The following is a 24186-nucleotide window of genomic DNA, read 5'->3' on the forward strand; positions in this document are numbered from 1 at the left end:
TGCTCGCCTTATATCTCAAGGCTGTCCTTAGAGCTCTGTATGCTGTCCTCAACCATGACATCAGCTCACGGATCTGTGACGTGGCCCTCAACATCATCGAGTGTCTCCTGCAGCTGGGTGTGGTGCCCAGCATGGCAAAGAAGATGTCTAAACCTGAGGACAAGGCGAAGGAAGCAGAGCATTCGAAAGAAGGCGCTGGCCAAGGTGTGGGCGGAGCTCATGGTGGCGTGAGTGGGGGCACAGGGGCGGCGCCCAGTGGAGGGAGTGGAGATGGTGATGGAGGAGGAGGAGGAAGTGGAGGAGGAAGCAGAAATGATATTAAAAACAACAAAGACAACAAGGTGTGTGTCTTACACTGACTTTTAGTTCCCAATTTAATTTGAAAGAAAGTGTTTTAGGAGGGAAGCAGATTTTATTTGACTGTTGTGGCGTCTTTAGAGATGAGTACCATCATTATCATCCATGTTATATTCCCAGGAGGAGGAATCTTCCCTCAGCACTCACAGACTGGCTCTTACCATGCTCATTAAGATTGTGAAGTCTCTTGGCTGTGCTTATGGCTGCGGGGAAGGCCATCGCGGACTCTCGGGAGATCGTCTGCGCATGCAGGTCACTATGCTCTACTTCCCATAAAATTCTGTAATGATGGTCTTTTAAAAAATGACATTAGCCAGATAAAGATGTCGCTGCTGTCGGAAGAAAACCTCATACCTCTAAAATGGTAACTTTACAGGAGAAGGAAAAAAAAATTACTTTACTTTTAATGTAAGTCAATGGAACCAAACGTTTTTCCAAGTCATTTTGGGTCATTTCTTTTGGTCCATTCATCATGAAGCACTATGTAAAGGGCAGCAGGCATTTTCAAATTATGTCAAAAACTGAAAAACGTCAAAAATGTAGATACGAGGTTTTGTCCCGATATACTGAAATACCGATATACAGCGATATACTGTGTTGACTACACTATTAGATATGCACTGATCTTGAGTTTTCTTGGCCATATCTTATTCTTGTTTCTTTACAGCTAAATTGGCCAATAGCCAATTTTTTGGCCAATTTTGATTTTTTTTTGTCTCTTTTGTAACCTGAAGCCCATAGTGTGTGGGCTAAATGAACAAATAGAACAAACTGTCACATTTTCAGTACTATATATCAGCCAAAGTTGCAGTATACACAACATTATTAGCTGTTTAGTGAGTCAAACTGCCATTTTGCCTATTTTAAAAGTATGACATCGACAAAAGACGCAACTTTAGCACATTAAGTCTTTCATATATATTCTACAACATTTTGGTACAGATGTAGCATCAACATTCAAATGCAGCATTAGGGCACTTACAAGACATCATATATTTACATTGTAAAACTGCAACACAGAACAGCCAAAATCAAAATAAATTAGCAGGTTTTGGATCGTGTGTTTGGAGAAAAAAGTCTGATGTTCTTGGCCAATTCTGATCCCTAGTCATCCCTAGTCACTTCTGTACCAGTAGGGGTGGGCGATATGGCAAAAATAGCATATTACAATATTTAAAGACGTTTACAAGATACGTAATCACTGTATTTAGTTTATTTGAAGCTTGATAAGTTTGAAAACTATGAATACAATTACTTTTATTCAACGTTTCACATACTGCACTGCAACCAAGCAAAATTAAACAGATTGAATTTACTTCTCTTTGTAAATTGGACAGTGTTATTTATGTACAATATCCATGAAAAGGATACTGTGGGTCACTTTATGATGATAACAGTAACATATCTTTGTATTGCGCGCCCCTATGTATCAAACAGCTTGTCAAAAAAAAATTTGTACAAATGACTTAATGATGGTTAAATGCTTTAGATTAAAACTTGATATTTAAGGTCTTCTTATGATGATATTTAGCACCTAACTTTGTCTTTTGGCATATCGTAGTAATTTGACTGTGTTCAGACTGTGTGGCTTTTACCATGTATAGGCCCAGAACTGCCTGACCAGTCTGTACAAGCTGGATAAGGTGCAGTTCCGGCAGACTATGAAAGAGTACGTCAACAAGGATTCACTCAACAACATAGTGGATTTCCTGCATGCTCTCCTCGGCTTCTGCATGGAGCCCATCACTGACAGTAAGAGGACAAAGCCATATCCCATGCTTTACCACACATGATAAACATGCCAAACCTGTAAAAACAGCTTTAACCCACATCAGTTAGCACAGATTGCAGACTAGCAAGTGTCAATTTTGAGCTGGCATAAAACAGAAAGTATTATTTTGACAGCAACGTTTGTCTCAGCTTGGGTGAAATCAGAATGGACTATGGGTGAGTTATTAGCATAGCCAATTAACGCTTTAAATCATAATTCTCCACTTTCATAACACCACAAGTGATCAAAGAAGATCATGACACATAAAACCTTCTCTGTCCCTATTGGACCGCATTTCTCTCTGTGTTTTTCAAGGCTTTCTGTGTTTGCCAGTGTCTTTTCAGCCTCTGTCCAGTCTGTCTGTTTTAGTATACAGTATCGTTATATATGGTATGACATGATCCCTGAAAACACTTTGGACAGTTTAAAAACCCAGAAAGGAAATATGCATTATTTAAAATTGAGCACGTAGGAAATAGGGCTGGGTATCAAATTTCTGTACTTTTATGGTACCGACCAAATTACTAACTGACAAATTACTACTAAATATAAAAAATCAGCGTCAATACAGAATTTTGAAGTAAATATTTTCACATTCAAGTTCAGTCAGTGAGTCAATAAGAATGATTGTTCAAAAATCTAGACTGGAATACTTTTCATATGCATGTCATTAACATCGGCCTTTCTTTATTAAATTGCAGACCATCAGTAAAGACGTCCAACCAAGCGAGGCTCAGTAAAATATCATTTTCGGGCTGGTTCTGACTGATTTTTTTCATGTGCAGCGTCCAGCTTTGGTTTGTTTTCTAGTGACTTTAATGTATTAGATTTGTTTTTGCCTAAAGGAATTCTCTCTAATCTACAACAAAGCAGAGGAGACATTTGACCTGTTCAACTTCAGATAAAAAGCACACTGTTCACCTGTAGCGTAGAGCTTGCGATAGGATTTTGAGCTATTTTGGGTTATGATGGCAGGAGGACCAGCACATCATCTCTTTAGCAGCATTTGCTGTGGATGCAGCCGTTCTAGAGAAGCTACTAGCTGGCACAAATATCAACGTTAGAGTACTTGCATAAAGTCAGTATTGGCTATACAGTCGTATGCAACGGTTTGGCGGCCTCTGGTTAAATGACAGGTTGATTTTCTAAGTGAAAATAAGTACACACTACACATAAGTGCACTTCTGCACATTTGAATTCACAATTATTGCTTATTTTAATATATTGGAAAAAATAAAGCATATCGCTGCTGTTGGAAGAAAACCTCGTATGTCCATTTTTGTCGTTTTTCAGTTTTTGACATAATTTGACAATGCCTCTTGTCCTTTACATTGTGTGTTAATTTCATGATGAATGGACCAAAGGAAATGACCCAAAATGACTTGGAAAAAAGTCTGGTTACATTGACTTACATTAAAAGTAAAGTAAGTTTTTTCCTTCTCCTGTAAAGTTACCATTTCAGAGATACGAGGTTTTCTTCTGACAACAGCGATATATTAAAAAAGTAAAACCAATATATTCAACTCAGCAAATGAACAGAAATTGTGCACTACAATTTGCAGAAAAATGCCCTGTTTTAGTTTTGCTCGCTGTACATGATGTGTTAATTCTCACTTAGAATGTCACCAAAACGTAATTCGACTGAGGGTGTTCAGACTCGGGGTTTCAAAGTTAGCGGTATCAGTCAGTTTAGGTCATGGGTTTAGGTCAGTTAAGGCTTTGATTTAATGTTTGCGGATGCCTCACGCTCATTTCTGGTTTACGCAAGCCGACTTTTAATATGTATTTTGTAGAAAGGCATCGAAAAAAGTATTCAGAAATCAATATCAAAACCAAGGTGTCAATATTGGTATCAGTATTGAAAAAATGGAACAATTCCCAGCCCTATTGGGAGAAAGTGGGGGGAAGCCTGGTCACAATATTTTGTAAAAGAAAGTTATGTATATTGTTTTAAAAATCTTAAATTATTTTTTTCTTCCAGAAACAATATATCAGACTTCACTATAACAATATGCTTTTCCTTCCTACAAATTTCCCCTGCACCCTAATTTAGTATTACACAAACAGTGAAGTGAAATTAATAAATTAGAAGTGAAATAATAAATTAGCCGTGTGCTCTAAAATACTAAGCAGGGAATTGAATTATTGTGTTGGAAATGCTGATCATGTCTTTTTGTTGTTCTCCCTTCATTCCTCTTCCACTTCTGCACCTCTCCTTCTGTCTCCCTTTTCCGTATAAACCGTGTTTTAGGGACTGGTACGGGCTCTAAGGGCAGTTTGGGTTGAAGTCTATAATAAAAGTTTTCTTTTTTTTTTCCAAGCCTGCCCTCAGATCGACCGTCTTCCCGTAAAACACTGACGTGCATCAGTAACTCTTCCTCCATTACTCAGTCACTCATCCTTTCAGCAGACTTGCCAATCTTAATATTAGTACATGACAGTACATAATACACGCTGAATACTTTTTTAGGTTGTCTTTTTTTCCCAAATATTGAGAAAATAACGTGAACTAAATTTTAATTCACTTACAGTACTTCCAGCTGTTGGCAAGTTAGTGAACATATGAGTGGAATGATAATGAAACCATGAAGGTCCCTTGGAGTGTGAGTTTTGTGCGCATGAGTGTGAGTGTGTGGGTGTGTGTGGGTATGTGTGTGTGTGTGTGTGTTTGGGGTGGGTTAGTGTTTCCTGAGAGCTTCATGTCTGTGCTGGCCTGACACCAATGTTGCCCCGCATTTCTTCTCTTGCAGAATACGGCAGTGCAGGTGAGAGGTCCAGGAGGGCGAATAAACGAAACTTCGGTAGATACACAATATCTAAATTTACAGCCAAAAACTAGGCATTACTCCCATTCCTGCACCCCTCCCTGTGTCTTAAGGTGACATTCTCGCCTCCAGATTTGGACGAATAGTGCTGGCCCCACCAAAAATGCAACGGTTTCTTCTCAAAAGACCAGTTTTAACAAATCTGTGAGAAAAAAAAAAATCCCCAGTGCTGTAAAATGGAAGCATGACCTGATTGTTAGGTCCAAGACTATCAGGCCGCAGACATTTGCATGTGTACAACCCTTCAAACCTGCAGTCCCTTTGGCGTCAGCCTCTCATATGTGCTTTTACGATCCTTGTGCCCCCCTTTCCTCTTCCATTTTGTGCGTGCTGACGGCTTCCCCTGTTTGTTCTCCCACTCATGCCTGAGCCTCACTTCAGTTGCTCCATCTTCACTTCCAGCCTCGCACCCAGCATCTAAGGTGGCTCCTATGTGTTTTCAGACAAGGCTGGCTTTGGAAACAATTTCGCCACAGGAGGTGATAAGTCTCTGGCTCAGAACATGGAGGCAGTGGTGGTGGGCTGCATGTTCAAATCCCTTATAACCAGATGCGCCTCCACTACACATGAGCTGCACAGCCCAGAGAATCTGGTGAGGGCCAGGCCCCAGGCCAGTCCAGTTTAGGCTGTTGATTCATTACTTTTATGAGCAGTCTCACAGCTGCTGTGTGTTATATTAAAGTGTGTTTATCATTGTAAGATTAATTGAATGTGTGTTATTAATGCTCTTAGGAAAGCTCGGAATGATTTGCTCGGTAAAGCATTTTCTCTTTGCCTCTCCCTCTCCCTCTCGAACGCCTCGCTCACACTATAAAGGGTCTGTACTGCGACATTCGGCAGTTGGTTCAGTTTATCAAAGAGTCGCATGGCAACGTTTTCCGTCGCGTGGCCCTGAGCGCTCTGTTGGACAGTGCAGAAAAACTCAATGCCACAAAGAAACCTGAGGAGAAAGAGGACGCCAAGCCCGGTGCACAAAAAAGGTTAGCCCCGCCGCACTCTGCACACAGTTACTGGAACACGCCCTACTTCAGTATAACCCAGTTCAGCACCACTTGTAATTAAATTTAAATTTAATTACAAAGATTTTTTACCATTATTACCTTATTTTCATCATTTTATTATTTATTTGTTTGTTTATTTATTATTATTCATATTCTTATTCTTATTTTAATCACTTTAATTACTTTAATCAATTTAATTACTTTATTATTATTTTCATTTTAATAATTTTTTTGTTTACTTTTTGATATTATTCTCCTTTTTTATTTTAAATTTTATTTGATTTTATCAACTTTTACATTGTAACTACATTTTAATTACTGTTTTATATTTTTTATTGTATTTTTATTATTAATGTTTCTTTTTTTTTACACTTACCTGATTTGAGTCTTTTTTTATTTATTAAATTAAAATTAAATCAATTATTAAATCAATCCCTTGTTCTGTATCAACTCGGCAACATTGTAAATGAGGGTCACCCTCAATGTTCTCCGAGATTAAATAAAGATTGATTTATTGATTGATTGATTGATTGATAAAGAGGGCAGACTGGCCAAAATTAAAAGTGTAACCATTGCTACAGCTGTTGTAAACATGTCTACTTGCTGCCTACAGCAGTGATACAATAGTCATGAGAGTGAGATTTTCCAGAACCTGATGGATCTGATGATGCATCTTGAAGGTGGGAGGAAAAAATCACAAGCAGTTTGGGGCAGATACTGGAGGGCAGGCTGAGGGAGGTCATATAGCTAACGTTCCTTCTAGGAAGCTGAATGTGACATACATTTATTAACCCCTACATTAGTAGTGTCTTGGTATATTTCTTTGCCACTGTATATGGGATTCCCAATGATTGTACTGAGGTATTTGTGTAATGCATGGTATTGTTGTGAAAAAACAATAGTGGACAGAACCTCAAAAAGAAAAGAAAATTGTAAATTTTGTAAGTAATAATTTCTGCTGGAATGCCCCTTTGAGATTTACATTTATATATTTAGCAGATGCTCTTATTCAGATTCACTGCAGTAACACTGCCGTGGTGGCGGTGTGTTAGTGTGTGTTGTGCTGGTCTGAGTGGATCAGACACAGCAGTGCTGCTGGAGTTGGTTGGTTATCCTCTAGTCCTAGTGCTGAGAATGATCCACCACCCAAATAGTACCTGCTCTGTGAGGGTCCATGGGGGTCCTGACCACTGAAGAACAGGGTAAAAGGGGGCTAACAAAGTATCAGAGAAACAGATGGACTACAGTCTGTAACTGTAGAACTACAAAGTGCACCTATATAGTAAGTGGAGCTGATAAAATGGACAATGAGTGCAGAAACAAGGAGGTGGTTATGCCTGATCGGTGTATTTTGCAGTTTGTTCTTATAATAAAAGAAATCAATCGACTGCCGCATCTTTAAACTATTCATGTGCATTGACTAAGATGTGATGCTATGTGTGTTTGTATTAGTGAGGAACAGATCCCCGGGGCTCTTTTAGGAAGGAAGGACTTCTGGAGAAAGATGTTCAAATCCCAGAGTGCTGCCAGCGACACCAGCAGTCAGTCAGAGCAAGACACATCTGAGTGCACTACTGCCCATTCGGGCACCACCACAGACCGCCGTTCCCGCTCGCGCTCCCGACGCATCTCACTGCGCAAAAAGCTCAAATTGCCCATAGGTGTGTGTGTATGCTTGTCTGTCTGTCTGTCTTGCATCCAGCTCTCCTTGTTAATGAGCTTGATTATGGGACTTCATCATTCACTGGCTGACTGAGAGTCAGATCAGAAATTATTCTAACGTCATAAAAATTTGTTTGGCTGGGGTCTTTTCATCTCTTGCCTGTCTGTTTTTTGACATTTCAATGTTATTGGGTATTCTGGCTCACCATCACTGTGTGTGTGTGTGTGTCACTGACATATGTCATGTCCCATTACATAATCGTTAGGCCATGTGCACGTTTGTGAGATTAACATGTTATTGCTCCATCTGGCAACCCAGTCCTTTGCAGCTGCTGGCTGTAGGGCCCACAGAACTTTGTAAATGTGATATTTATTTCAATGTGGTTTATTTGGAATTTCGAAGCCTATGTATCTTTGATGTGCACATGGCTTATGAGTTATTGGTGTACTGAAAATATGAAAATCTGGGGACCACAACCATTCATATGTCTCTTTTTGTGTGTGTGTTCTTTTGCCACCAGCATGCCGTCGGACTGTCCGCCTTCCATTCACTCTCTCCGTCTTACGTATGTGTGTGTGTGTGGGTGTGTGTGTGTGTTATTTTGTGATCATTATTTGCTCTACAGCTTTTTGAATGAAGAATATGTGGAATGGAGTTTAAATGTTTGTAAGTTCTGTGTTTTGTCTATCTGGTTTGCTCTTTGTGTGTGAAAAGACTTTTATAGTCTGTGCATGTGAGCTGTTGTACCTTTTGTCCTGCCCCAGATCCCGTTCATTTCCATTCCATGTTGCTGGTTTGATTACTGAGCCATGTGTGAAGGTGTTATTGCTCCAACTGAACCAAGCATCGTCCTAACTCTGCACTGCCAGGCTGCCCTTAATAGGTAGCGCTTTTACCTAACAAAAAACACAACGTGGCTGTGTTTCTGCGCTAATTGATTAATTAAATGGGTGGCCTGTTTTAGTTGGAGCAGGTGTGTGTCCTGTTGTTCACCCCTCTCCATTGCTGCACGTTTGCAGGAAACTGGCTGAAGCGGTCCTCCCTGTCGGGACTGGCTGACGGGGTAGAGGACCTGCTGGACATAAGTTCAGTGGACAGACTGTCCTTCATCAGGCAGAGCTCCAAGGTGAGACCAAGTCAGCTACTCTGCTGGAGCTAAAAAAATGCTCTTAAAGAGGAAGTATACTGTTAGATCACTCAACATTTAAAAGCCCATATCCTACATTTTTCTTGTGTTTTATTTTTTCCCCCGAGGTCCATTTATGAGGTTTGTGTGGTTTTACCTACTCAAAACAGTCATAATTCATTTGTGCATAAACATTTCCAACCTCTATTTATTCCTTTGAATTAAACAGTATGTTTTTATTATTGCATCTTTAAGATTGATGTATGTAAATTACCCCTGATTGACTTGCACCTCGATCCCAAAGTGGTCTTCACTTATAACTTCACAGTGAATGGGCAGAGCCGAACTGCTGTAAGCTGAATAGACAGATATGTCGTCGCTATCCACAGTTTACAGGAGAAGGCAAAAGCATTCCTTACATTTAATGTAAGTTAATGTAAAGAGATTTTATTTTAAATAATTTTGGAGCATTTCTGTTGGTCTGTTCACCAGAAGATTTTCTCACAATTTAAACCGCAGTTGCTGAGCTCAAATTATGTAGAAAACTAAAAAGACTGAGATCACAAAATCTATGAATTAAAAACAAGCTGTTTTTGTAGCTTATTTTCCATATATGGACTGCATGGACTGGGGAGGGAACAGTACATTTTGAAACTTAAGCAATGTTTACACACTAGGGAAGGTTAGCAAAAACCTGAAACATCATGCGAGGGCATTTCACTGATGCTGTTGCTTTTATACAACAGTTAAATCACTAAAGCAATAAATTAATAAACTGGGCCGTGAACGCGGCGTTTAATATGTTTTAATGTTCGCAGTTCCTTTACCAAATTATAGTTCCTTAACGAGCAGCTTGTTGCTACGTCAGAGTAACGAGCTCCGCCCACTCGCTGCACAGTCTGCTGTAAGCCTCGCCTATTGAAGTACAGACTGAGCCATAAAAGTGCCGCAATATCAAGTTCAGCTCAGTTTTGTCAGTTTTTGCCAGATCAGTATTAATGTTGTTTTGTTCCAGCCAGTCTGTAAAGCATCTTACAGCCCATTTAGTTTGGCGAATGGTGTTGGGTTCATTTCTGGCTGATTCCAGGTTGTTCAGCTGTTCTTCTGTCTCAGCTGTCGACTGAAAAGCTGCTCAATGGTGATGACAGTTTGGGAATTTAATTAATTTTTAACTTAAAAGTGTCCATTTTCTGTTTGTGGCAAAGTAAGAAGTAAAAACGTTCAAATGTCTTGGGCGTCTCCTACAGCTGTCAAAGTCGTTGCTTAGCAACGGCGCCTCAGCGTAGTGATACAGTGTTTGTGAAAAACCCGTGATGTTATGGTGAAATAACAGCACGGTTAGAACACTTCTCAACCAATCAGCTTGCGTGGCAGGAACTAACTGTTGTATAATGTTATTTAGGACAGGACTCTGACTTGGCCATTCTACAATACAACAGATCTGTTGATTTATTCTTGTGTCTTGGTTTACTGTCACTGTCAGATGCATGATCTGCAGAAGACTGCTGAAACATTTGAAAATAGAAATGCTATGTTTGTAGACCTCTACCTCTACAAAATCCAAGGCTGTTCCAATCAGAAAGGTCCATTCAGTACAGCCAAGAAATGCAGCCTACATTCTGACAGTTTTTGAGGATACTGCCAAAATACTGTTCACGGTTTTCTGTTGGCCAAAATCCTTTGCTCATGCATCCGAAAGTTGAATAGATGAAACCATCTACTTCACGTTGTTTAAAAAGGCCAGTAACATATCGCTGTTGTCGGAAGAAAACCTCGTATCTCTGTTTTTGACGTTTTTCAGTTTTTGACATAGTTTGAAAATACCTGTTACCCTTTACGTTGTGTGTAAATGTCATGATGAATGGACCAAAAGTAATAACCTAAAATGACTTGGAAAAATGTCTGGTTCCATTGACTTACACTGAAAGTAAAGAAGGTTTTTTCCTTCTCCTGTAAAGTTACCATGTTTGAGATACAAGGCTTTCTTCCGACAGCAGTGATATATAGTTACATATACAGTATGTTATTTCATTAGCTGTGTATCTGTTAAAAAGGGTGTAAATTGAATGCAGGCCTGATTTTGGTGAGTTTAACAGTTTTTAGCTTGTAGGACATCGTTTAATTACAAGCAAATTGATTGGACGGTCACATATTACATTATTCACATCAGTGTTCTGCTTGTCAACTTATTCACATCAGCAGTATTTTCTCCATCAACTTTTTGTGCTCTAACTCATTTCCGATGACGTAACAAAGCAGCCTTGATAGACTTTGGTTTTCCATTACGTAATACAGAGGAGGACTCTTCGTAGGTCAGTCCTACTTAGGATCCACCTTTTGGCTGCCAACTAGCTTTTTAAACACAGGTATAGTTGTTACTTAAATGAAGATCATGGCGAGTTTCCTGCACTTTCCTCCACAGGTGAAGTTCACTAGTGCTGTGAAGCTGTCCGAGGGAAGCGCTATGGAGTACGGCCGGGAGGAGGAGGAAAATTTCTTCAAGCGGCTCGGTAAATGGCGGTCCGGTCGGCGGAACCCATCCAAGCTTCACCACACAGAGGAGAAAGATGGTAGAACCCTGGGGTGTTCCCCCGGCCCCCCCCTCCCCCGACCTCCGCTAAATGCTCTGTGTTTGTGCCTGTCCGTGTCCTGTCCTGCGCTTCTGGTACACTCAGTGTTCTCTACCATCTTCCATGCCAGCTCTGTGTGTTTGTGTTTGTGCGTCTCTGTGGGAAGTTGTCCGCTGGCAGAAGGACAGTGTCTTACGACGTTATTTTGCTGCCTGTCCTGGTACTGTGACTTGCCGTGGCTTGAAATTGAAGCTTCCAGCTCTCCACAAGAGATGCCTAAATGTGAAGTATTGGATGTTTAAGTGGGGAAGTACATAAGCATCATGTTTTCACAGCTGTATCTAATCATGTTTCCACACTTGGAAATGGACATTAGTTAAAAAAAAACAACCAAAGAAACAAACCATTTCTGTTAAAGTCTGTAATTTAAAAAATTATATTATGAAAATAGTTTAATTATATGGTATCCATGTATGCTTTTGTTTTGTCGCATTGTTGGGCCATAAATTTGACCAGCTTTACCATGTAACTTTTGCCATTTGTTGACATTGTACTGTTGTTTCACCACCGCTAGGATGCCATGGATTTCAGGAGCGCTTGGTTGCTAGCCAGGAGGCTATGAAAAATAAGAACATAGTGAACCTGGGTGCAATTAGACAGGGCATGAAAAGGTTCCAGTTCCTCTTGAATTGCTGTGAGCCAGGAACCATCCCTGATGCCTCCATATTAGCTGCCGCACTGGACCTGGTTGGTTCTAATTATTCTACTCTCAACATAGACACATCACTATGGTGACAGAGCTGATATAGAGACCACTGATAAAGAGATAATGGCCTTTTCTGTGTCACCTGTTCCTTGTGTACACATCCCATAAGCGATTGATTTGGAGCGTGCTTTGCCCTGTGTACACCTGATGTGTATTTGTCTGACATGTTCCCACCAGGAAGCTCCAGTGGTGGCTAGGGCATCCCTTTTCCTGGAGTGTGCCCGCTTTGTGCACCGCTGTAACCGTGGCAACTGGCCGGAGTGGATGAAAGGTCACCATGTCAACATTACCAAGCGAGGGCTCTCGAGAGGACGCTCACCTGTGGCGGGGAACAAAAGGAACAACAAACTCCAGTGGAACGCAGCCAAGCATTTCTACCAGTGGGGGGATGTAAGTAATAACAAGTCCCCAAATACCTTGAGGTCCCTAATCCTGATCCTGAACTGTGCCAGGACTGCACATTTTGGTTTAAGTTCTCTTGATCCCTTGATCCAGCATACCCACTTTGACTCAGGAAGGACGGCATTGTTAATTAGCCAATTAACTGGTTTAAGTGTGCAAAGAAAACATATCAAAATGAACTGCTGCTTCAGGTCCTTACACAACATTTCTATAGGGTTAAGGTAAGTAAGTAAAGTTTATTTATATGGCGCTTTTTACAACAGGTGTTGTCACAAAGCAGCTTTACAAGGCAAATCAGCATTACAGAAAGAAATCCGGGTCCGAGCCCCCATGAGCGTCGCCAGTGGCGACAGTGGCAAGGAAAAACTCCCTAGGAACAGGAAGAAACCTTGAGAGGAACCAAGACTCAGAAGGGGAACCCATCCTCCTCTGGTCGACACCGGATAGTAAACATTGTTAGTACAAAAACAGGGAAAACAGGTGGAGCAATGATTAATTTGATTAGTTTAGGTCATGCAGCAGCAGCATCAGCATCAGTGGGGTCAGGTTGTGAGGGTGAGGTTTGCACGGCGTAGTACAGCATGGAGCTTGATGGTGGTCAAGCCGGTCGAGAGGGCTGGCGAGCAGTGGCACCCGATCAAGGCAGAAGAGGCAGCAGCATCAGACGCACAGGATGGGCAGCTGTTCAACTCAGCAAAGGAAACGAAAGAAAGGAAAAACACACAGAGTCAGTTCTGTAATGGGTGATTGATTAATTTGATTAGTTTAAATGATTGATTAGTTCAAATGATTAATTTGATAAGTTTAGTTTATGCAACAGCAGCATCAGTGGGGTCGGGATTGTGAGGGTGAGGCTTGCATGGCGTTGTACAGCAAGAAGCTCAATGGTGGTCAAGCTGGTCCAGAGGGCTGGCGAGCAGTGGCACCCGATCAAGGCAGAGAGGCAGCAGCAGCAGCATCAGCATCAGCATCAGTGGGGTCAGGTTGTGAGGGTGAGGTTTGCCCGGCGTAGTACAGCATGGAGCTTGATGGTGGTCAAGCCGGCCCAGAGGGCTGGCGAGCAGTGGCACCCGATCAAGGCAGAAGAGGCAGCAGCATCAGACGCACAGGATGGGCAGCTGTTCAACTCGGCAAAGGAAAGAAAGAAAGGAAAAACACACAGAGGGTCAGGACTTTGACTTGGTCATTCCAAAACATTAACTTTATTCTTCTTTAACCATTCTTTGGTAGAATGACTTGTGTGTTTGGGGTCCTTGTCTTGCTGCATGGCCCTCGTTCTCTTGAGTTTCAGCTCACGGACAGATGTCCTGACATTTTCCTTTAGAATTTGCTGGTATAATTCAGAATTCATTGTTCCATCAATGATGGCAAGCCATCCTGGTCCAGATGCAGCAAAACAGGCCCAAACCATGATACTACCACCATCATGCTTCACAGATGGGGATTTTTTAGAAGGTTTTTATACTGGAATGCAGAGTTTTCCTTTCCAAACATAATGCTTCTCATTTAAAGCAAAAGCATTTACAGTACAGTGTAAGATTCCTGTTGGTGTAGTTTTGAGAATAGAAAACCATACAAAACAGTCCAATTAGAACCTTTATCATTGTAAGACATTCTTTTAATATGGAGTGCAGTACTCAGTAAGCATGAGCTCTTTAATCTATGCCATGATATAATGATATGTTTGAAAATATGGGTTGCTGGGTGTTCAAATCTTTCCACTTTGCTCTTTCAAATTGAGTTCTTTCAAATCAGGCAGTTTGGTTTACTTGAACGTCTCCAAAGGCCCAAAGAATAAGGATCAATTTATAGTCCTACACCAAGAATCATTGTTTTCTTTTTAAGATTTAATTCTTGCCTTTGCTCCATATTTTCTCCGGAAGGCGATTGGCACTCGCCTGAGTGAGTTGTGCCACTCAGACAGCGAGAGCCCGGCTAACATCCTCGGCTTTATTTATGACGATGAGAGCAAGAGGAGGGCAAGGAAAGAGGATGAAGAAGAGGACTTCCTGGATGACAGTAAGAGAAAGAGTGTGTTTTAAGTTTAAACGTGGTAATTTTTCTTGCACTATCATGATGTGTCTGTTGCATGTGCATTTCTGCAGATACAGTCAACCCTACGAAATGTGCCTGTCCCTTTGCACTGAAGATGTCTGCTTGTCAGCTGCTTTTGGAGATCACCACCTTCTTGAGAGAGACCTTCCCCTGCCTTCCTCGTCCTCGCACAGAGCCTCTAGTGGTCAGTGTCTGTACTTATTCCAAACTGTGGGTGGTTCCAGGCTTCAATTCCTTACTCTCATGACTACATAAGTTATATATTAGTTCAATAGTAACTACTGAAAGATTTATGATGGTTACTGAATAATAAATTTTAAGACTAATAACTGCCTGGATACGCTTGTGACATTGTGTGCAATATACTTTTGCTTGATTGCGCCATGTAGTCATCAGCAAGTGACAAAAGTATAGTGGGAGGGTTGGGATACATTAGCAAGAGCCCCCTGGCATGGACATGGACTACACATCGAAAGAAAACATGCTAAAGAAATTAAAAATTACGTGATAAATATACAACCCCAGTTCCAAAAAAGTTGGGATGCTGTGTAAAATGTAAATAGATGTAAATAAATACAGAATGCAATGATTTGCAAATCTCATAGACCCATATTGTAATCAAAATAGAACATAGAACACATATCAGATGTTAAAAGTGAGTCATTTTACTATTTCATGAAAAAATATTAACTCATCTAGAACTTGATGGCAGCAACGCATCTCAAAAAAGTTGTAGGTTCTATTGTGAATAAAATATGGGTCTATGAAATTTGTAAATCATTACATTCTGGTTTATTTACATTTATTTACATTTTACACAGCATCTCAACTTTTTTGGAATTGGGTTTGTAGTTACTTAAGTGCCTCTTGAAGCCACAGGTGGTGTTTTTAGTGACATTTAAACCGTCTAACTTGATTGGCAGTCAAGATATACGCAATCTTTGGTGAGTCACAATGCTATTGTCGATCGGCCCAAGCTTGTGCCTGGATTTTAAGAGGATGTGATTTTGCAGATTTACTGTAAGCAACTGTAGAAGTGTGACAAGCAAAGATTCGCACACTAGGAACTAATTTGCAACCTGTAATACACCACTAAATTGGAAAATTGGAAAAAGTCTTAAATTTTTTGGATGTATTTGATGAAATGTCATGATGGGCAGGTTCACAAATGCACCTAAAGTCTTGAATTATTTCAGGATTTAGAGAGTTGCAGGCTGCGTCTGGACCCAGAGCTGGGCCGACATCGCTATGAGAGAAAAATCAGCTTTGCGGGAATTCTGGATGATGAGGATGGTCATGATTCCCTGAACAGCAGCAGTCACACTCTGAAGTCTGATACTGCATGTGATGAAAAGAAATCTTCACAAGAGCCCCTAGGTATGTTCGTTGTCTGGAGACGAAATGGTCTTGTTTGTGAATTTACATATATTCGACTTTGCTCTGGACATCTCCTCCGCTCTCCACTTCTTAGCTCCCATCAGGAAGATCCGCATCGGAGGCTCTCGCCTGCTGCAGATCAAAGGGGCCAGGAGTTTCAAGGTGAAGAAAGGAGGCTCCCTTTCCTCCATCCGTAGGGCTGGAAGTCTGAAGAGCACCAAGATGTCCCGGCAGGACTCGGAGTCCGAGAATGACGCTGAGTCTGATCGTCTGCTGTCTCAAAGCAGAGACACGGTCACTGATATAGGTGTGAAAGCCTCTAATTATTAGTGATTGTCTTGACCTGAAGGTTAAATAAATAAAGCAGACAAACCTTTTCGTGGTCACATGTATTTCATAATCTAATTAGGCACAGGAATCACACTGGTGAAGTAAAATGTGTGTGGGTGTGTATTATTATTTGATTTTAGGGAGCCCCTGGAGTGCCAGTGAGCCCAGCATTGAGCCTGAAGGTCCTGGCAGCACTGGGGGAGTGGAGGACAACTACCACCGCAACATGTCATGGCTGCATGTTAGTGCCTTCACACTGCTGTTGTATGTGTGTGTGTGTGTGTGTGTGTGTGTGTGTGTGTGTGTGTGTGTGTGTGTTTGTGTGCCCATTACAGTTGTTTGCACAAGTTTGAGCACCCTGCCCAAATTACATACTGTTGATTTTTAGAAAAACAGTTTTTTTTCTGAAGATGTTATTGAGCTGTTACTTTATATTTGTTAATAATTGTGGTACACTATATTTCCAAAAGTATTCACTCACCCATCCAAATCATTGAATTCAGGTGTTCCAATCACTTCCATGGCCACAGGTGTATAAAACCAAGCACCTAGGCCTGCAGACTGCTTCTACAAACATTAGTGAAAGAATGGGTCGCTCTCAGGAGCTCAGTGAACTCCAGCGTGGTACCGTGATCGGATGCCACCTGTGCAACAAGTCCAGTCGTGAAATTTCCTCACTACTAAATATTCCACAGTCAACTGTCAGTGGTATTATAACAAAGTGGAAGCGTTTGGGAACGACAGCAACTCAGCCACGAAGTGGTCGGCCACGTAAAATGACAGAGCGGGGTCAGCGGATGATGAGGCACATAGTGCGCAGAGGTCGCCAACTTTCTGTAGAGCCAATCGCTACAGACCTCCAAACTTTATGTGGTCTTCAGATCAGCTCAAGAACAGCGTAGAGAGCTTCATGGAATGGGTTTCCGTGGCCGAGCAGCTGCATCCAAGTCTTACATCACCAAGCGCAATGCAACGTGTCGAATGCAGTGGTGTAAAGCGCCGCCACTGGACTCTAGAGCAGTGGAGACGTGTTCTCTGGAGTGACCAATCACGCTTCTCTGTCTGGCAATCCAATGGACGAGTCTGGGTTTGGCGGTTGCCAGGAGACGGTACTTGTCTGACTGCATTGTGCCGAGTGTAAAGTTTGGTGGAGGGGGGATTATGGTGTGGGGCTGTTTTTCAGAAGTTGGGCTCGGCCCCTTAGTTCCAGTGAAAGGAGCTCTTAATGCTTCAGCACCAAGAGATTTTGGGCAATTTCATGCTCCCAACTTTGTGGGAACAGTTTGGGGACGGCCCCTTCCAGTTCCAACATCACTGCGCACCAGTGCACAAAGCAACTCCATAAAGACATGGATGAGCGAGTTTGGTGTGGAAGAACTTGACTGGCCTGCACAGTCCTGACCTCAACCCGATAGAACACCTTTGGGATGAACTAGAGTGGAGACTGCGAGCCAGGACTTCTCGTCCAACATCAGTGTCTTCTGTTATAGCTGCAAAGGGTGGGCCGACATCATATTAAACCCTATGGATTAAGAATGGGATGTCACTCAAGTTCATATACGTGTGAAGGCAGACGAGCAAATACTTTTGGCAATATACTGTATATGCAAAAGTTTGGACACCCAGTTGTAAAGTCATAACCAATTATCTGGCTCTTTAAGCGATCTGCTAACACTCACCAACAATGGGATCCTGTAAACAGCTGGCTGAGGATCGGAAATTGAAGGTAACTGATGCGGCGTAGCAGCGGAAGGCTGTAAAAAGATATCAGTGCTTCCAGTTCACAATATCTAAAATGTCATTAAGCAATGGCAGTTAATGGGAACTGTGGAAATCAAGGCAAGATCTGAAAGACCACAAAGACTAAACAGAACTGCTCATATGCTTGGCAAAGCAAATCCCCCATAATATGAGCCAGAGGCACTTTGAAAACAAATACTGTGGACTGATGAAATAAAAAATGGAACTCTTTGGCTACAATTATCAAAGGTATATTTGTAGAAAAAGCTTTTGATGGAAAGATCTCCTTGCCAAGTGTTAAGCATGGGATGAATCTGTTGTGCTTTGGGTTGTGGGGCAGCCAGTGGCCCAGGAAACGTTACACAGGTGGATGGAAAAATGGATTTCACTCTATTTTACAAAAATTCTGGAAGCAAATGTGACAAAGTATGAGAAGATACTGAACTGAAAATAGGCTGGTTTCTACAGTAGGGCAATGATCCATAACATACCTCAAAATCCATCATTGAATTACTTCAAGAAATGCACACTGAAGCTTTTAGAATAGCCCTCACACACTGTATGCAAGACAGCCTACAGATATCAGAGAACTCGAATTGCTCAGCAAGGAAAGTGGGTGAAGATTCCTTAAACAAGACTCTCTGCTGGCTACAAAAATGTGTTTGAAAGCTGTGATATCTGCAAAAAGGGGTGTTACAGAGTATGGACTGGAGGGTGTTCAAACTTTTGTACAAGCAACAATTATTGTTTTATTTTTATCCATTTTTAAGTTTGTCAAACAGTGCATTAACGTTTGCAGAAAAAGGTGTTGCAACTTCTATATCTGTGTTTTGTTTTACAAATATATACTATCATCTCTCTTCTGACAGATTATGATCCTGCTATGCAACCAGCAGAGTTTTATCTGCACCCATGTGGACTTCTGCCACCCGCGCTGCTACCAGCGTCACAGCCGCTCTTGCGCCCGCCTGGTCCGTGCCATCAAACTGCTGTACGGAGAGACCGTGGACAGCCTGAGAGAGAACAGCTCCACCACTGGCTTCAGCACACGTGCCAAGAAGAGCAAAGAGGTGCCCAAACTTTTCCAAAATCGCTTATATCAATCAAAGGACAATGTTAAGCGAAAAGGGTCCACTGGTATTGTAATGATTGACCCTTGTGTGGTGTTGATGTGTTTGTTACTCAGTGGTCTGGTGGACCCACCGCATTATTGTTTATTTAAATCAACACAGCCATAACAATTTATGTAAAAATACCAGATGTTTAAAATATCACAAGTGTCCAGCGTAGGGTTCTCCTTTAGCAGCTGTAGCCAGTCTGCAGCCTGTCCATGTTGTCCACCCTCACACACACACACACACACACACACGCACACACACACGCACTAACAGCAGGCCATGTAGGAGGAGAACAGAGTGAAGGACACAGCACCTCCACACTTTTACTCCCCGCGGGTTCACCCAACACCACATGTGTAATATAAATGTGTGGGGGGTGAACAGAGTGAAGACACTGAAAATGGGTTATTTTATATGATCTTCACAGAAAAAAGAAGATCTGAGGTTGAAATAATAATAAATCACATCATTTTTAATTTTGGTAAACATTGAAAATGGGTCCCACAGACCGGAACACCACACAAGGGTTAATAGAATCTGATGGTTCTCTTCCAGTGCTCGGACAAGTCGTGCCTGCGGACCCCATCAATGAAGAGACGTCCCACCGACAGCAATGCAGAGGGGAAAAAAGACTCGGGGATGCTGAAGTACATCCGAACACAGGTGCCTTATTTAGGGCTCTTTCACATTCCACACCACGTGACTATGTGACATTTGTATAGAATGTCCTTATGATTGTTGCCCTGAAGCACTGTTGCATAATTCTCGTCAGGATATCCTGTATAGTTAAGTTATGTTGTGGTCGCTGTACATAGGTGATGAGTCTGTCTCCAGCTCCTCTGTCCCTGCTCATAAAAGCAGCCCCCATCCTGACGGAGGACATGTATGGAGACATCCAGCCAGCTGCCTGGGAGCTGCTGCTCAGCGTGGATGAGCATATGGCTGCTGCTGCAGGTTTGTCTATGCCCCTGGCTTATTCCTCCCATAATTAGAATCCTTGTTGCAGTAATTGTTTACTTTGTCTAGTAGATGTGGACAATATGACATACATACATCATCTAAACCGCTTATCCTTCTGGGTCGCGGTGGGGTGCTGGAGCCTATCCCAGCTGTCATTGGGCAGAAGGCAGGATACACCCTGGACAGGTCGCCAGTCCATCACAGGGCAGACAGACAGACATACACATTCACCCACACACACCCCTAGGGGCAATTTAGCGAGAAAACCGGAGTACCCGGAGGAAACCCACACAGACACGGGGAGAACATGCAAACTCCACACAGAAATGACCCTGGTCACCCGGCCGGGAATCGAACCCATGCCATTCTTGCTGTGAGGCAACAGCACTACCCACTGCGCCACCGTGCCGCCCACAATGTGACAATATTTTAGTATTATTGTGATAAATTTTGCTGTCAAGATAAACGGTCTGCCTTTCTGAGCATATCACCAATATTATCTATACTTAAAGAACACTGAACAACTGCATGTTCCATTACATTGAGATAATTAGTTCTGTTTATATGTATTTAGTGCAGTGAAGTGTGTGAAGGGCTGGATCTTTGTATTCACAGGTTTTTTTAAAGGCAGTTTGCAAATGCGGCACTGTCGGTTCATTTTGTCTGTGTTAAAATAGTATGATACGTGTTTTGAAATCATGATATGAATGATATAATATGATATTTTTGCCATATTGCCCACCCCTTCTCTCTAGTATTGTCTGCTCCTTCACACTACCACACTGAAAATGGATTAATAAGAATTTCTACTTATGAATGTGCAACAGTGTTTATCTGCTAATTTTATTTTTGACAATTTGATTAACCTTTAGAGGTCTAGAGTAACAGGTGTTGTTTGGTTGTGGGGCCTGCTCATGGGGGCTTGGACCCGGATTTTTCTGTAAAGCTGTTTTGTGACAAAATCTGCTATAAAAAGCGCTATATAAATAAACTTTGCTTGCTTGCTTAAAAGTAATTACTTTATTTAATAATTAATTACATAGTACGTAATAATTTCAGTAAGGCATTGCATTTACTTTAGATTTATATTTTATATTAACAGCTTAGAGTGTGCACTTTCAGCTTTTTTCTATTGTTTCGGTGTGCAGAAATGATTAAAACCTGGCACAAAACAGGACTGTGTGCATGACTGTAAAATCATAAAATATCTGCTGTTCATCTCACAAACACAAATGCATCAATTTAATCTGCAAGTTCAGAATCTGCGTTTTGACAGGATTTCTCCGCTTGTAACAATGAGCTCTCTAACCCTCTCTTTCTCTCTCTCTCTGTCTCACACACACATGCAGCTGCCATGTTCCTGCTGTGTGCTGTGAAGGTGCCTGATGCCGTCACTGAGATGATGATGGCTGAGTTTCAGCATCATGAGGCCAGTCAGAGGATCAACTCAGTGCTCAAGTTCTACACAATCTGGAGGTTTCGCTACCAGGTGTGGCCTCGCATGGAGGAGGGTGCACAGCAGATCTTTAAGGTACAGCCACTCAGCGATGCATTGTCCAGACTTAAGGGCTCGTTTTTGTTTGTGAGGTATGTAAGATGTCCTGTGTGTGTGCCTTTGTAGATTCCTCCACCCAGCATTAACTTCACTCTGCCATCCCCTATCCTGGGAATGCCCTGTGTGCCCATGTTTGACCCACCATGGGTGCCGGTAAACGCTGGGACTGTCCCAGATGCAATCAGTGAAGATCAGTCAGTAAGTTCTGCCCACTGGCCTAAGCATTGGACCATAAGATTAGCACATAAATTATACCAACTGTACCAGTTTTTCATCTCTGTATCCTCTACTCATGAATGTGTCCGTGATGCTTCTTTCGTTTTCCGTTCAGAAATCGTTCTCGGCCCGTGCAGTGTCCCGCTCTCACCAGCGTGCAGAGCACATCCTGAAGAACATGCAGCAGGAGGAGGAGAAGAGGAGGCTGGGTCGCGAGGCCAGCATCATCACAGCTATCCCCATCGCTCAGGAGGCCTGCTACGAACCCACCTGCAGCCCCCCGCCTGAGCAGGAGGAAGAGGGTCGGTTCCTGATTACTGTTTCAAGTCAAGTCAAAGTTTATTTAAATAGGGCTTTTTATAACAGGTGCTGTCACAAAGCAGCTTTACAGAAAAATCCAGGTCTGAGCCCCCATGAGTGTCGCCAGCAGCGACACTGGCAAGAAAAAACTCCCTAAGAGCAAAAGGAAGAAACCTTACGTGGAACCAAGACTCAGAAGGGGAACCCATCCTCCTCTGGTCGACACCAGATAGCAAACAGCGTTAGTATAAAATATTATACTACAAAACGGGGAAAAACAGGTGGAGAAATGGTTAATTAGATTAGTTTTAGTTTATGCAGCAGCAGCAGCAGGAGGGTCAGTTCATGCAGGTGAGGTTTGCACAGCGTTGTACAGCATGAAACTCCATGGTGGTCAAAACAGTGCAGATCAGCTAACAGAGATGGAGCTCTGGTGACTCTAGCAGCTCTGGTGACTCCCATGTGGCGACTCAGGCAGACGTCGCTCAGGGACACAAATAAAGGGCGCGAGAGAGAGAATTGATTAACAGAATAGATCTGTTTATGGAGAGATATTAGTGAGTTAATAGTGCAACAACTGATATTAACAAAATGTGCAAACAGAAAAGTTTTGAGTCTAGTTTTAAATGTAGAGAGTGTGTCTGAGTCCCAAACAGAGGTCGGGAGATGATTCCACTATTTTGGGGCTACGTAGGAAAATGTTTGACCACCTGCTGCGGCTTTTCTATCCCACTGTGAACTAAAGTCAGATCAGGCTGGGTCTTTGACCATTTTAAGTGTTTTTATAAGAGCAGGACCATTAAATTCTGTAGTCAAGCTCACATGTAATATATAATGTTTTGTGCTCTGCCAGCAGAAGATGTGGTAAATTTGGCCTCTCGTCGTCTGTCAGTCAGCCCCTCCTGTGCCTCTAGCAACTCTCACAGGAACTACTCATTCCGTCGGGGCTCCGTGTGGTCTGTGCGCTCGGTGGTCAGTGCTGAAGGTAAGAGACTGAGTTAAAGTTTCACTGTTCCTGTGTGAATAAATAAGCAAATAGAAGAGAATTTCATATCGAGTGTTACGTTGAATTGAATGCTGGCTTGTTAGTAGGTACTGAGTGATGTGTTCATTAGGATTTCGTACAGAAAATGTTTAAAAAATCTGTTTCAGATGATGAGAACACCACGGAGCACACACCAACACATCACATGCTGCAGCCACCCCAGTCTGTTTTCCCAGCATGCATCTGTGCTGCAGTCTTGCCCATAGTTCACCTAATGGAGGATGGAGATGTTCGAGAGGATGGTGTCGCAGGTAGGGTCCCTTCAGAGAGACCTGATTTTGTGCAGATGATATTACAGCACTAAGCCACGAGAGGCCGAGGGTTACTGCGATTTTGTCATGGGGAAGGGTGTTCTTTGGCATGACGTGAAGCAGAGCGCCTAAAACTCCCTTCCCCGTAATAAGATCGCAGTAACTCACAGCCACGAGTGGCTTATTGCTTTCATAAAACGGCAGCCAGCATAAAATATATTAAAATACACATTGTTTTAGATAATTATTTTAGTTGTTATTAATAATAATCTATAATTCCGCCAAGAAATGTAGTTCCTTTAGAGTACGGTATCGTCTGCTAAGCAACCATTTACCACTGAATGAGGAGAAGAACGTTCGGTCGCCCGTCACTGTAAACTGCAGACATTTCATGATTTTTTTACTTTTTTCGTTTAACAGTAAACAAATATAACATAGAACTGTTTAATGCAAAAGCTTTCTGTTTAAAAGTACCTTCTGGTCACCAAATCACCACCGCGAGTCTTCTGCCTGTCTGACGATGCCACCTTTCTCACTCTGGGACTGAATCTCAAACGGCTCCCTGCTCCCTACATAGTGCACTACGTAGGAATTTAAATACTGACTCCTGCAGAACAACAGAGCAAAATATCGCTAAAAAATGTCATTTGGGACTCATCCACATTCATACTCGACAAGCAGAAGCTAAACTTAATGTTACACAGCTCACTATTTAGCTAGGGAGCATGGAGCCGTTTGGGATTCAGCCTGGGTTTGAC

The 24186-nt window shown here is 42.1% G+C and overlaps 1 protein-coding gene across 2 annotated transcripts in view; it reads left to right on the plus strand.

Annotated features, from left to right (window-relative positions):
• The window catches only part of LOC118807731 (protein unc-80 homolog), a 60089-nt gene that overhangs the window by 11694 nt on the left and 24209 nt on the right, over positions 1 to 24186 (plus strand). The window contains exons 13-36 of one of the 2 annotated variants that reach the window (XM_036569784.1): positions 21 to 341; positions 478 to 609; positions 1962 to 2109; positions 4879 to 4929; positions 5397 to 5545; positions 5770 to 5933; positions 7407 to 7615; positions 8637 to 8743; positions 11166 to 11313; positions 11888 to 12060; positions 12257 to 12469; positions 14365 to 14500; positions 14587 to 14720; positions 15733 to 15913; positions 16008 to 16220; positions 16384 to 16484; positions 18853 to 19053; positions 19657 to 19764; positions 19917 to 20055; positions 21411 to 21592; positions 21683 to 21814; positions 21948 to 22134; positions 22986 to 23117; positions 23285 to 23428. In XM_036569784.1, the coding sequence (XP_036425677.1) occupies positions 21 to 341; positions 478 to 609; positions 1962 to 2109; positions 4879 to 4929; positions 5397 to 5545; positions 5770 to 5933; positions 7407 to 7615; positions 8637 to 8743; positions 11166 to 11313; positions 11888 to 12060; positions 12257 to 12469; positions 14365 to 14500; positions 14587 to 14720; positions 15733 to 15913; positions 16008 to 16220; positions 16384 to 16484; positions 18853 to 19053; positions 19657 to 19764; positions 19917 to 20055; positions 21411 to 21592; positions 21683 to 21814; positions 21948 to 22134; positions 22986 to 23117; positions 23285 to 23428 (3805 nt within the window). The remainder of the gene's footprint in view (positions 1 to 20; positions 342 to 477; positions 610 to 1961; positions 2110 to 4878; positions 4930 to 5396; positions 5546 to 5769; positions 5934 to 7406; positions 7616 to 8636; positions 8744 to 11165; positions 11314 to 11887; positions 12061 to 12256; positions 12470 to 14364; positions 14501 to 14586; positions 14721 to 15732; positions 15914 to 16007; positions 16221 to 16383; positions 16485 to 18852; positions 19054 to 19656; positions 19765 to 19916; positions 20056 to 21410; positions 21593 to 21682; positions 21815 to 21947; positions 22135 to 22985; positions 23118 to 23284; positions 23429 to 24186) is intronic. The other variant, XM_036569785.1, reaches the window with a different exon arrangement.

This window comes from Colossoma macropomum, unplaced genomic scaffold (genome assembly GCF_904425465.1).
Source record: "Colossoma macropomum unplaced genomic scaffold, Colossoma_macropomum, whole genome shotgun sequence".
NCBI lineage: Eukaryota > Metazoa > Chordata > Actinopteri > Characiformes > Serrasalmidae > Colossoma > Colossoma macropomum.